We start from the raw sequence: 13,450 nt of genomic DNA on the forward strand, positions 1-13,450 counted from the left end.
ATTTAATATCATGGACCAGAAATTCAAGGCCAAGGGATTTGTTTTTTTATTTATTTATATATATGTCCAGTTTGGCAAGGAATTTGTTTTTGTAGTCATGCTCATAAGTAACATTCAAAGCAGGAGGCTATCAAGAATAAATTTGGTATTTACACCAATTCAGTAAATATATACTGTGTGTCTTTACATATTAAGCCATAGTTAATTAATTTATCTTCTCAATTCGTTCCTAAATTAATATGATTTTGGTGTAAATACCGGATGTTCTTGAGTTCTTTTAAGAGGATATTAGCAGCTAATGAAAAGCAAAACTCATTTAAAATAGAAAGGAAGCAGCAATATCCAGAGATTCCATAGCCTGCAGAGACAAACTAAATAATGGATTAAAATTCAGAAACTCCCAAACTACATAGATGCTACTTTGGAGACATCAGACTTTAGAATCCTAAGGAGACAGGTTCTAAAGAAAAGCACAAAAAAGGTATATACTGTTTTAATAAGTGGAATTGTAACAGGGTTCTCTTTTGGTTATACTACCGTAAGGAGACAAGAGTGAGTTGTTCTAGTGGTGAGCACTCTTCACTTCCAACCAAGAGGTTGTAAGTTCGAGTCACCCCAAGAGCAAGGTGGGGAGTTCTTGGATGGAGGAAGCCGATGGTCTATCGGAAACAGCCTCTCTACCCCAGGGTAGAGGTAAGGTCTGTATATACACTATCTTTCTCATACCCCACTAATAAAATTATACTGGGTTGTTGTTGTTGTACCATATCATGTAATGACTCTAAGGGGACCTTGGTTTGGATGGAAAGAAAATTAAAGTTAGAGTTTAGACCATTTAAGAAGTTTCAATTGATTAAGACGTTTGGATGGAGGAAGGGGAGCCTTGGAGCAGCCACCGATCCTTGCATCAGGGTAGGCTGCATATATTGCACTTTTTACGGTGCGACCTTTTTCCGAATCCTGTATAAACATATGATGCTTCGTATACCAGGCTGATTTTTTTTAAAAAAAAAGAAGTTTGAATTGATTTATGCACATAGTTACACTTGGATAAGAAGGAAAAGACGGAAAGAAAACAATCCACGATTTTGAATTGATTTGATCAACTCCATTCATTCAATAAAGGTGTCAATTTGACTTTGTGTATAAATTAATTGTGTCACTCTAAGGGGTCGCTTTGTAGGGTATATAAGAATAGTGCGGAATAAGGTGTATTAGTAATGCATGGGTAAGCAATACAAGCATTAGTTATGCAGATATTATTTCTTATCTATTATTTGGTGTGGTGTACTAAAATTATAATGCATTGTATAATTTTTAAGAAAAATAGTTGTTTACAAAAATGCCCTCCATATTCTCAAGTTTTAAGGGACTTTAAAGATAATTTTATCTTTAACCAACTTAATGCATGCATTAGTACCCTTGGTATTACTTATGCCATGGTTTTCTATACATTACTTATACATATGATAATATTAAGTATGATGTATAACTAATACACATGTTAAAAAAATGTACCTAACAAAATATTAGTAATGCATAGAGCTAATGCTTGCATTATTTTTTCTAATACCTCTTACCAAACCACCCTAAGTGAATGACTAACTACATTAAAAACTTATAAGTTGAAGATAGTGATCAAACTTAATTTGATCAACTCCATGCACAGTAGTGGAGCTAGGTGGTTGGAAGGGGTGCAGCTGAACCAAGGGTTCATTCGAAAATTATACGTTGTATACAACAATAATATACCCAGTATTATCTCACACTGTGGGGTCTGGAGAGGGTAGTGTGTACGCAGACCTTACCCCTACCTTGTGAGGATAGAGAAATTGTTTTCAATAGACCATCGGCTCAGAAAAGCATAAGCACCACATTAATGAAAATATAGACAAGAAGGGACAGTACCAAAAAGTCATATAAAAGCAAAATAAAAACAAGATATTAAGGTGATCAACAATGAAAGAAAACAACGGTTAGTCATAAAAACCTACTACCAACAGAAAGCGAGACTGCGTATCAATACTACTATTATGAACACTCTAGACTACCTACTCTACTACCTAAATTCCCGATCTCCATACCTTCCTATCAAGAGTCATGTCCCCGGTCAACTGAAGTTGCGCCATGTCTTGCCTAATCACCTCTCCCCACCTCTTCTTTGGCCTACCTCTACCTCTCTGTAGGCCCTCCACGGTCAACCGCTCACACCTCCTTACCGGGGCGTCTGTGTTCCTCCTCCTCACATGACTAAACCACCTAATCCGCGCTTCCCACATCTTGTCCTCAACAGGGGCCACACACACCTTGTCGCGAATAACCTCATTTCTGATCCTATCTAACTTGATGTGCTCGCACATCCATTTCAACATTCTCATCTCTGCTACCTTTCTTCTGGACATGAACGATCTTGACGGCCAACACTCAATCCCATACAAAGCCAAAAAAAAATTCATGTACTCATATTAGATTTTGCTTCCCCTGCTTCTCTTTTGATCAGGTATCAGGTACCCTCGCGTGTTTATCCTCTTGTTTTTTTTTTTGAATCCTCATGAAAACTCATGCGTTTATTGTTTAGGGTATTAGAAAGGAGCAAATACGGCCAGAAATGGTAACCAAAAATGCCATTGATATGAGCTTTAAGGAACAGTAAAGAAAGTTGTTATGGCAATGATGTTGGTTGTGATTTTACAAGGTCATTCTTATAAACATATTTTTATAGGTAAGTGATGCTTTTATTCCTTTGGACTTTACTAAGTTTTCTAGTGTTTTATTCAACCAAAAATATTATAATGTGTCTCTACAAGCTTTCAATTAAATAAAAAAAAAAAAAAAAGAAACCCACTGCACGAAACTTCAACTATACACGAAGTAGTTTTATCTTGCATCTGTGCAATAACTTCCTAGTCATATAAGCGACAATTTTTACCATTACGCCAAGAATCTTCTAGTGAAAGACTTCAAGCTCAATCCCTTACGTCTAGCCTTTTCCGCTCTTTGGGATAACAAGAATACTAAAGATCGTGGCATCTCTCAATTCCTTTAGCGCAAGCCATCACTTAACAACATTACTTCTTCAATACAAGCTTCCAATATGTTAGGCTAAAAGTCAGTTGTACCTAAAATCTAGAGTTCTTTGACCAATAGGAGTAGTTAAGACACTATCAATTCTACTTTTTTTTGAGAGTATCTTCATAAAGTGGGTAATTAAAGATCCAACAACAACAACAACAACAACAGAGACCCAGAGTAACCCATAAGTGGGGTCTGAGGAGGATAGTATGTACGCAAATCTTACCCCTACCTTCAAGAAGGCAGAGAGGTTGTTTCCGAAAGATCCTCAACTTAGGAAAAATGAAAGGAAGGGTAGCAGCAAGCACACCAATTAGAAAACCGAAGCAAAAATACAAATATACAAAACTAAAACTAAGTATTGTAATCAGAAGGTCGGGATGAAAACAACAACAAATAATCACATAAGTCAAGGAATACAAAAATACATAAAGATCATTAGAGTTAGAGCCGCACAATAATAAACTTCAATTTAACAACCCCCCCCCCCCCCCCCAAAACCCCTTGCTCCACTCACTTTTGAACTTCTAATCAGACACCTGGCTGAACTTTACACACCATAGATCAACGGATGTGCAGAGTGGCACTGTTTCTATTACAGTCCAGATTCTATATTCAGAATAAAGTTCCTTGCTGCCAAAACATGAAAGAACATATTTCTCAATAGCCAGGCAACTTTAATAGAAGTAGACAACAGAGCAATATAGCAAAAGACTGCTAATCTTATCATACGCATCGACACAGACTCGGACATATTTAACGCCACAGATCATTGAGAACAGATAATGCATCAATCTGCATTCCTACCCTTGAATCACAGATCAACTGAGTTAAAATCCTAATCCTAAGGTAGAACATACAACAGCTCTGCCCTGGGAGAAGCTCTAGGAAAACGCATCAACTCTAAGGCGATATCAATGTCTATGTCTGCCTCCTGACTAATGCGCATCTTTAGCAGAGATATCAATGCGCATCCAATAGCAAGTCCGTTTACCCAAAAGTCAATCCCAAGATTACGTCAGTAATTCCTACAAATCTACTGACTTCTTTTTCTACCAATTTTAAAAACCAAAACAAGCAATCGGAACATGACAAGGTCCTCACATGTACATAGGCAGATTCAAGATTGTAATTTGATGGATTCAACATTAAGGTTTTTACACTTGAACCCATTACTGAGGATTCAAAATGTAATACTTTTCTAACGGATTCCCACATATGTATCTATACTCCTATGTCAAAAAGGCTGGGTTCGGCTAAACCGTTGCTTACATGCTCCATCCGCCACACAGATAATGCATCAATCTGCATTCCTACCCTTGAATCACATAGATCAACTAAGTTAAAATCCTAATCCTAACATAAAAAATACAACAGCTCTGCCCTGGGAGAAGCTCTGGGAAAACGCAGCAACTCTAAGGCGATATCAATGTCTATGTCTGTCTCCTGACTAATGCACATTCTTAGCAGAGATGGAGTGCGACAAAGCAATAGCTTTGCAAAACGCAGTTCAACTTTTGAGCCCTCAAAATATCTGATGGTCACATACTCGAGCTTGTTGAGTGGCTGTTCCAAGCAAGACGGCATGTCCAGATACTTCAAAACTGCTTCGACATTATCGGTGGTAGATAATACCTAATGGTACAAAAAGAAAACACCAACACGTTTTAGCTTTTCATGTTCACAAATAAAAGGGCATCCCGGTGCACAAAGCATCCTGCATTCACGCGGAGTCCGAGGAAGGATCGCACCTCAAGGATGTGATGTAGACATATATCCCTAATGCAAGCATTAGTGGTTGTTTCCACGGCTCAAACCCGTGACTTATAGGTCACACAGAGACAACTTTACCGTTGCTCCAAGGCTCCCTTTCCATGTTCACAAATATGAAGTGCAAAAATGAACCAGATTATACACATATCAAGTTCAAGACTGCATAATTTACTACTATTACTTACCGAGATCTCAAGTTTACTCAAATTGGGGGAATTCTTAATTAACTGTAGAGCATAAGGAGTCTGACCCAGATGGTCAAAGGCTACACATAGCGACAGATGCCTCAAAAAGTTGAGCGTAAAAGGAAGCCCATTTGGAACTACATCTGCACTCAAAATCTATGAAGCAAATATTAATCAGAACCACATGAATTTACAATCACTATAAGCAAATATTCAAGTGAAAAAACAAATAATGAGTTTCTTACCTCAAGGAAATATGAACTCAAATAAAGTACCTCAAGTGCAGGCAAGCTAATAAGAAGCTTCTCCAAAGTTGATTTTTCATCATGATTTGATTATCAACCGCTTCGTTATAGTCAAGTTCGAAGACACTCAAATTCTTGCAGTTCATAAAACAATTTAGTACGAGATAGTAGTGATTATCTCGAACATATAAGGATTTCAACCCTGGTGAAATAATGTTGAGGTATTGAGTACCATAACACATGGACAAGGACAAGTTCTCAAGAAGGGGGACTCGGATAACGCAAAATGATGTGGTTGGCACAAAGGTTGTACGTTGCAGATCAAGGGAGATAAGATTCGGAAAACCAAGAAAAGAACTGGGTGGTTTGAAGACACAGTTGGTGAGTTCCAAGTGTGTCAATATTGAACATTTAAAAATAGAAGACGGCAGAGTATAGGTATTGAGATTTGAAATGCGAAGGGTTAGCTTCTTGACGCCATTTCTGGTGACATAAAGCACCCATCTATCAATATCTGGACACGAAGAGAAATGTGCTCCTCTGGTGTCGAGAATGAACTTCACAATGTCCCCCATATGCAGTAGCAGGATCTCATCTACTACTTGTTTGAGCTTGGATTCGGGCTCTTCTATTAACTCGTGAAAGAACTGGTAATCCAGCACCAGATTTGGAAGAGTAGCCCAAATATATCTCCAGTTCCTTGACAAAATACTAGTTCTTGCAGCATCTTGAGCAGGTAAAAGCTCAAGGATACGATCTGTAACATTTCTTGGTAAACCACTGATCCTATCTTCTCTATCCCCTTCAACATCAGCTCTTTCACCATCTGTTTTGGAGAAGAAAAAAAAATAGAACAGTCCTTTAAGTATAGTGGTTGATGTTTTTTTTTGTATGATAATGGTGTTCGAGTACCGGTTATTCTTGTTCATAGTGGTTGAGAGAGTCCTCTTCATGCCACTAGGTCAAGAGTTCGAACCTGGTACCCTGACAAACAAAAAGACAGTGGCGATCGGAGCTAACTTTCGCGCACCTTGACTATTCCACTGGCTACGTAATACCTCCCACCAGTACAGGTACCGGGTAACTCAACCCGGCAAAGCTTAGGTAGATAGGTAGAAATTACCTAGTATTTTTTTATCTCCTCTGAAATTTGAACCTAAGACCTCGTGGTTCTCCTCTTATTTCATCGACCACTAAGCCATACCCTACGGTGCACGAAATGACCAGACTAAAAGTGCTTCTACTCAGAAGGGTTTGAAACCTAATTCTCTCAGAATGTTCCTTTTTCTTCATTTTTGACTTCTTCTTCTTCGACTACTTAATAGGAGTAAAATAAAACATTTTCATTTTTGGATCAGTTGACAGATAGAAGTTATAAATTGAGGAATCTGAGTTGCTTTGTCAAATTTTAAAACTTCAAATTTCATCACTAAACAGTAAAATTTCCAATTCATTGTAGCAAACAACTAGAGAAAAACACACTACTACTACTACTACTATTTTTCCTTCAAGCATAGACTCAAACTACATTTACAACCTTAGGATTACAACAACCATACATACACTAAGCAGAAGAATTTGAATACTAATTTTTAGGCTTAAAATTTATGAAAAGAAGAAAGAAAAAAAAGGAAAGAGAGAAGTCAATACCTTGAGTCATGTTGATTAGCAAATGTTTCCACTCTTCAAAAAAGACTTCGCACGATATTTGGCTCTGGATTTCTTTATCTAACTCTCTTTCACCTTCTCAATAGAGCTTATTAGCACCAGATTTGGAAAAAGAATACTTAATATAATACTCCCTCCGTCCCAATTTCAGCAAAACCGAAAACACTTTTTTTGTGTTTGGGCTGGGCCTTAAATAGTACTCTCTGGAGAAAAAAAATAGGAAATAGTTTGATTTACAACTGTTAATATTAATTGAAAATTAGCAGAAAATTTATATGGTGTATAACTAACTTATACACTATCTTTATCACAAAAAAAAAATTAAAATAATTATAATACATAGCTACAATTTAGGTTTTATAGTAGCAAATAGCCTCTAAGAAGATTTTCAACCCTAAAGTCAGTTCTTCTGGCCAAATTGCACTCTGTTTCCCAAATCACTCATACCAAAACTCCTCAAAATTTATAAATCGTCAACCCCATCCCCTTTGTCCCAACGATTGAGTCGAATTGGTACTTGAATTTCACTGTATCAAACCAGAATCCAGCTTAATCCTTTAAAATTCAAGAAAATCAAAGTGAAGTAAAGCAAATATTGATGTTGATTCATGGAGTGCTCGTCTTTCTTCTGCTTCCAGACCCTTCTTCTCCTTCTTTCTTTCTCTTTCTTTTTCTCTTCTGCCCCTATCACTTTCCCCTTTTCTGCCCCTTTTTTCTGGTCGAAGTCCGGCGCCGGCCATCTGCGCTGATGAGAGTCTTTGTTTCTCTCGAATCGAAAACACACTTCACGGATCTAAGTCGTCTTCTTCTTCTTTGTATGTATCTATACTGTATTTTGTTGTATGAGATACAATACAATTGATACGTCTTTTTCATCAAACTTGTATTTATTGATACAATTATTACGCGCTAATAGATATATGAAACTTTCTTCTATTATTTGTTATTGAGTTACATAAGATAAGATGATACAAATATATTGTATTTTGTACAAATACACCCGAATTTGAGTGTCTTCTATACAGTCGAATATCACTATTTTTTGTGATTTTTTATTATTTGAATACAATATAAAATAGTTAAGAATGAATATAGCCGAATTGAATACAGTGTATACAATCAAAATTGATAGAGGGGTATACATCATATTTCTTAATTTTTTATTGTTTGAATATAACTGAATTTAATATAGTAAAATTAAATATAATGTAAAATATATAAGAACGAATATATCCGAATTGAATACAGTGCATACAATTGAATTGAATACATCGACATACTATATCTCATGGCAAGCAATTAGCAGCTACAGAATGTAATTAGTTAAATTATAGGGGAGAAATTCAAAAATAGTCATATTTACAAGTGGTTATTCAAAAATAGTCACGGTTTCAAAAGTAATCGAAATTTAGCCACTTTTTATATAAAGATAAATTTGAACGAAAACACTGTTCAAAATCCGGAAAATACTCCAGCATAATATACTGGAATTCTAGCATATTATATTGGAGTTCCAGCATAAGTATACTGGAACTCCAGCATATTATATTGGAGTTCCAACATAAGTATACTAGAACTACAGCATAAGTATATTGGACTTCCAGCATAAGTATACCGGACTTCCAGCATAATATACTGGAGTTCCAGTATAATATACTGGTCCAGTATAATATGCTGGAAGTTCATACATAGGTGCACCGATCTTCAGTATATTATACCGGAACTTTCCGTGTTGCAGCAAAATAATGGCTATTTTTCAATGACTTTGCAAACGCTGGCTATTTTTGAATGATCAGTCCGAAAACTGGCTAGTTCGTGCTATTTTTACAAATTATAGTTACGCCCATCAATAAGCCTCCAAACAACAGTTATTTCTGAAAGTTCCCAAAATTAGTCATAGTTTCAAAAGTAATCGAAATTTAATCAATTTTTCATGTGAAAATAAAATATAAACAAAATACCCTTAAAGTACGTAAAGATTTTAGCATAATATGTTGGAGTTCGAACTTTTTACATATGAGATTCTTGCATAATGTGTTATAGTTCCAACTTAATATACTGGAAGTTTATATACAAGAGTTCCATAATTCAGCATATTATGCTAGAATTTTTCGTGTTTCAGCTATGGTACTTTTGTCCGGATTTTATCTTCGTCTTAATACTGCTATTTTTCAATAACTTAGCAAACACCGACTATTTTTCAATAACCACCTCTAAAAATGGCCATGCCATGCCATCTTGACTACTCTCTTGCATATTCTTAAACTAGTAATTTTATGCCCGGGCTATGCCCGGGCCCAATGGCTATGTGATTAATTTGTGTCTAAATATATTTTGATTTAACAATTATCATTTTAAGTACCATTCAGAAAACCCTTAAATGATTTAAAAGGACCTTAGAGTTAGCTATAGACACCTAATTGTATGAGACAACTTAAGTGATGGAATATTTTTAGCTCCACTCTTCTACAATCGTCTATGTTGTGTGATTTTCCAAAAAACTTTTAGCCAAAATACTGATTGTTGTCAACTTTTGAACTGGTGCATATGCAACATCGGAGTAGAAAGCCGAAGTTTATGGAGTAAATTGTTGATTCAATAACTCTTTTTACACTAGTGCTCTGATCCCCCATAAATTAGTGTATCAGTGACAATGCAAATTTTGGGATATAACCAAGAAATTAAAAAATTGCACTCACAACCTTTTTTCTTAAATGTTAGTATAATTTCGGTTTTATTATTAAAAATCACTTAAAATCATTAATAAGATAAGAATATCACAATTTTTTCGAATGAATGTAAAATGTCATTGTTAGATAAAAGGTAATTCTTGTATATCACAATATTTGAACCCTTTCTTTTCTTATTCTCAGTAAAAAGGTGAAATTTTTAGAAGATTTTCCATCTAAATTTACCTTTAGTTATTTGACTCTAACTTATATAATAGACTACCTATACTTTTGTAGAATATGGTGACTTCATTTTAGTTTGTATTAGTTATTAACGCTATCCTAAATGTAACGTTTATATCAATATAAGATAAACTTGTAATTCTTTTCTATGTACCTAGTGTTAGTTGTTTTACCAGTGTTTTCTAATTTATGATTTGCAGCAGTAAAAAGCAAATATATTTTCTCTCCAAAAGTTTTTATGTTCCCAATTTTTTTCTTTTAATGATAATTGCTTGTAATTCCTCAAGCACAACTACAGAAGTTATCCATCCATTATTTTTATCAATCTTTTCTAAAATAATGGACAATTTACTTTCTTCTAACTTTTACCAATTACCTATATAAAGAATTGTATGTTCTAATTAGATCATTGTAATAGTTAGTTTATGCACTTACAAATTTATTTTATTGGTTTCTTGATAAATATAACACTATCTTACTTGTTTTGTGAACACATGATATTAACTTGCGATAATGATAATTTGCTTTGGAAATAAAAAAAATAGATAATCGACGCAATTTAGTTTAGACATATAGCTATCAGCAAAATCACCATTTTTGTATCTGCAAGTATATTACACCACTCAAGAGAAATACAAATTATTACTCCGATCGTTTCATTTTATGTATTACTATTTTTATTTTAATATATTTTGAAAAAATGTGACATTTCATACATGTAAATATTTTTAATCTTAAGCATCTTTTTTTTTACTTTTAATGATAAACTTTTATAGTTATAAAGTTATTAAGGTTGCAAGTTTTTAAAAAGTACCACATAATCAAAGCAATTTACAATCAAGGAAAAGAAAGGTCAAATTTAAGTTACTAAAATGAACTCCCTTTTTTGTTATACTGCGAATGATATTTACATTAAAAAAGAAAAAATCTATATCACACACGACGTAAATGTTAATTCCAGGAGGCACACACGACGACCATGAGGTGCTTTCCTTTCCTTTATGTATAGTAGACAAAATACAAAAGATGTTAGTGAGTTCGAGTCAACCCAAGAGCAAGTTGGAGAGTTCTTGAATGAAGAGAGTCGAGGGTCTACCTCAGGGTAGGGGTAAGGTCTGCGTACACACTATCCTCCCCAGACCCCACTTGTAAGATTTAACTGGGTTGTTGTTGTAGACAAAATACAAAAGAGTACACTCTAATTTAATGGAGTATACAAATATTTCAATGCTAATTTATATTAAAAGAGCTTATTAGCACCAGATTTGGAAAGAGATAATATCTTTTTAATTTTCCAAAGCGGAACTTATTTTGAATCAAATTGATGTAACAGAAAAGAATACTAATTTTTTCTCCGCTATAAGGAAAAAATTTGCTTATCCTTTGGAAGTTATAGAGGTGATCAAGAATCCTATTAGCAAAAAATAAAAAAACAGTAGGGTGGGGTAGAAATGACACCAGTTAGCCACTTTAAAGGGCTGCTATTTAGGAATTAGTCAGTACGTCCTGAATTTCAGTTTTTTAGTTCAATTTTTCAGGACAAAAATGTTCTGAATTCTCCTGAAGTAAAAATTTTTAGTTTAAAATTTCAGAACAAAATAAATATTGCCTAATCTCTAGATAGTATCTTTGAGAATGGCTATTTGTGCACTTGCCCCTGGGTAGGTAGTGATGTATATTGGGATTGGGCTTCAATATAATTGGCATTGAATTGTAAGGCAAATCCAGTCCTTTTTCCTGCTTGCAATTTTTTGGAGCAAATCATTTTATTTTTGGGAGTTAATTGTGTTGCTTGTTGTATTTTCTCTCATCTGTAGAATATTTGTAATAGATGGAATTGTATCTGGTACACCTTTTAGCTATGTGCAAATATCTAGTATTGTGACTTGTATAATAAAAAATTATTAGTACCCGTTAATTAAAGAAAGAATTATAAAAAAATACACGTGACTTCACACCATAACAAAAAATGGCTCATGTTTTTAAGTTTTACCCGACCTAACCCATATTGTACATATTTTGAAAGCACTAGCAAATTCAAAATTTATGTTCTTACAACCATTGCTTCTAAAAGCTATGAAGTTAAATCTGTATTCTCACAACCATTGCTTTCACTTTCTCTTCTTCTCACATCTTTTACATATGCTTCAAGGGGCCGTATATTTTCTGCTCCACCCCCGTGTCACCTGATTACAATGTAAGAAAATTGAAGAGTAGAAGTCCACCATTGAAGGCCATTCAAAGTTTTGCTTTTGAAAATAGAATTTTTTGAGTTTGCTAGTTGTTTGGATTGGGTGTTGTTCCAATTGATTGAAAATATCAAAATGAGTTCAAAATTTAAATTTGAAGTGATTTGGAGTAGATTTGAGTTAAATTTCAGAAAAGACGCAAGGAAGAAAACGAAGTCAGTTTTTTGTATAATTATATATAATCTTGTATAATAGTGTATATGAGTATATAAACACATCTTATATATTATTATACACTTTTATACACATTTATACAAGCGTATGTAGACGAACTTCTTTCACGATTTTCAGTTGCAATTCTTGTTCAAAACTAGTCCAAATCTCCATTAAATGACTTCAAATTTTATATACAACATCCTTACACTATTTTTAACAAGTCTAAATAACACCCACTCCAAATTTCTCATAAAAATCAAATTCAAAATTTAAACCCACATATTTAAGCTTGTTAAAAATCTAATTTTTACCACCCAAATGGATTTGGTTTGTTGAACTAATATTTGAGTTACAGTTATTGATTCGAAAATTAACTTAAAAGCTTGAGCAATCTTTTTTAAAAATTAAATAGTAATTTCGAGAACCTATTGGAGTTGGATGTTGAATCTTAGCCTATTATTTTTGGGCTAGTTGGCTGTAAATTAAAATGTAGGCTATAAAATTGAAAAGTAAGAAACCCAGTTATTCTTATGTAAAATTTTTCCTTAATTAAATCATACTAATTTATCATGGTAATCACATGTATGCTAACGAAGGGTCTCAAATAATTGAGAAAGATATTGATCAATTGGAAGAGAAGTGTGCTATCTTTCCGGTGATACCTAATAAATTATTGTGACTTGTTATCAACCATCTATGTTTACATTAAATTATATTGTCATAGTTAAGACATGAATTAAGGTGAGAATTTGTAATAATTAACTGCTATAATTTAGTGGTAAAAGTGTATGTGAGACATGTACTTTTCATTGTGACTTGGTTAGTTGGTTTTACATATTTCAAGATTTTTTTCATAACCAGCCAACATCATTTTTCTTGCCAATAAACATAGGATTCTCTTAAATTTTGACTGGTCCAAAGTCCAAACCTTGCACCCTAACCTGGACTTTTTGTTTTTCTTCGGGGCGGAGCTAGCCCATTGAGTGCGGATTCGGCCGAACTCAGTCGCCTTGGTCCAATCTATGTATTTGTCTTAAAAAAATCTATTGAATATGTATAAATTATTAATTTAGAATCCAGTAACTTAAAAAGATTAGAACCCCAACCCATAAATTTCAAATCCTGACTCCGCGTTTTTCTTCCAAAGACCAATTATAGGAGAATTATAGAGTATTACTATTACATGCCAT

The 13,450-nt window shown here is 34.1% G+C and overlaps 1 protein-coding gene and 1 pseudogene across 1 annotated transcript; both read right to left on the minus strand.

Moving 5' to 3' along the window:
• Window positions 1-316: 316 nt before the first annotated feature.
• Window positions 317-2,402, minus strand: LOC138893165 (uncharacterized). Its single transcript, XM_070176940.1, has 2 exons — window positions 2,085-2,402; window positions 317-358 (listed from the first exon to the last, which is right to left on the minus strand). The coding sequence occupies exons 1-2, from the start codon at window positions 2,400-2,402 to the stop codon at window positions 317-319; spliced, it is 360 nt and encodes a 119-aa protein (XP_070033041.1).
• A 1,789-nt stretch (window positions 2,403-4,191) lies between these two features.
• On the minus strand, window positions 4,192-7,876 carry LOC104112791 (F-box/FBD/LRR-repeat protein At1g13570-like; annotated as a pseudogene).
• Window positions 7,877-13,450: the final 5,574 nt, after the last annotated feature.

This window comes from Nicotiana tomentosiformis, chromosome 5 (assembly GCF_000390325.3).
Source record: "Nicotiana tomentosiformis chromosome 5, ASM39032v3, whole genome shotgun sequence".
Taxonomy (NCBI): domain Eukaryota; kingdom Viridiplantae; phylum Streptophyta; class Magnoliopsida; order Solanales; family Solanaceae; genus Nicotiana; species Nicotiana tomentosiformis.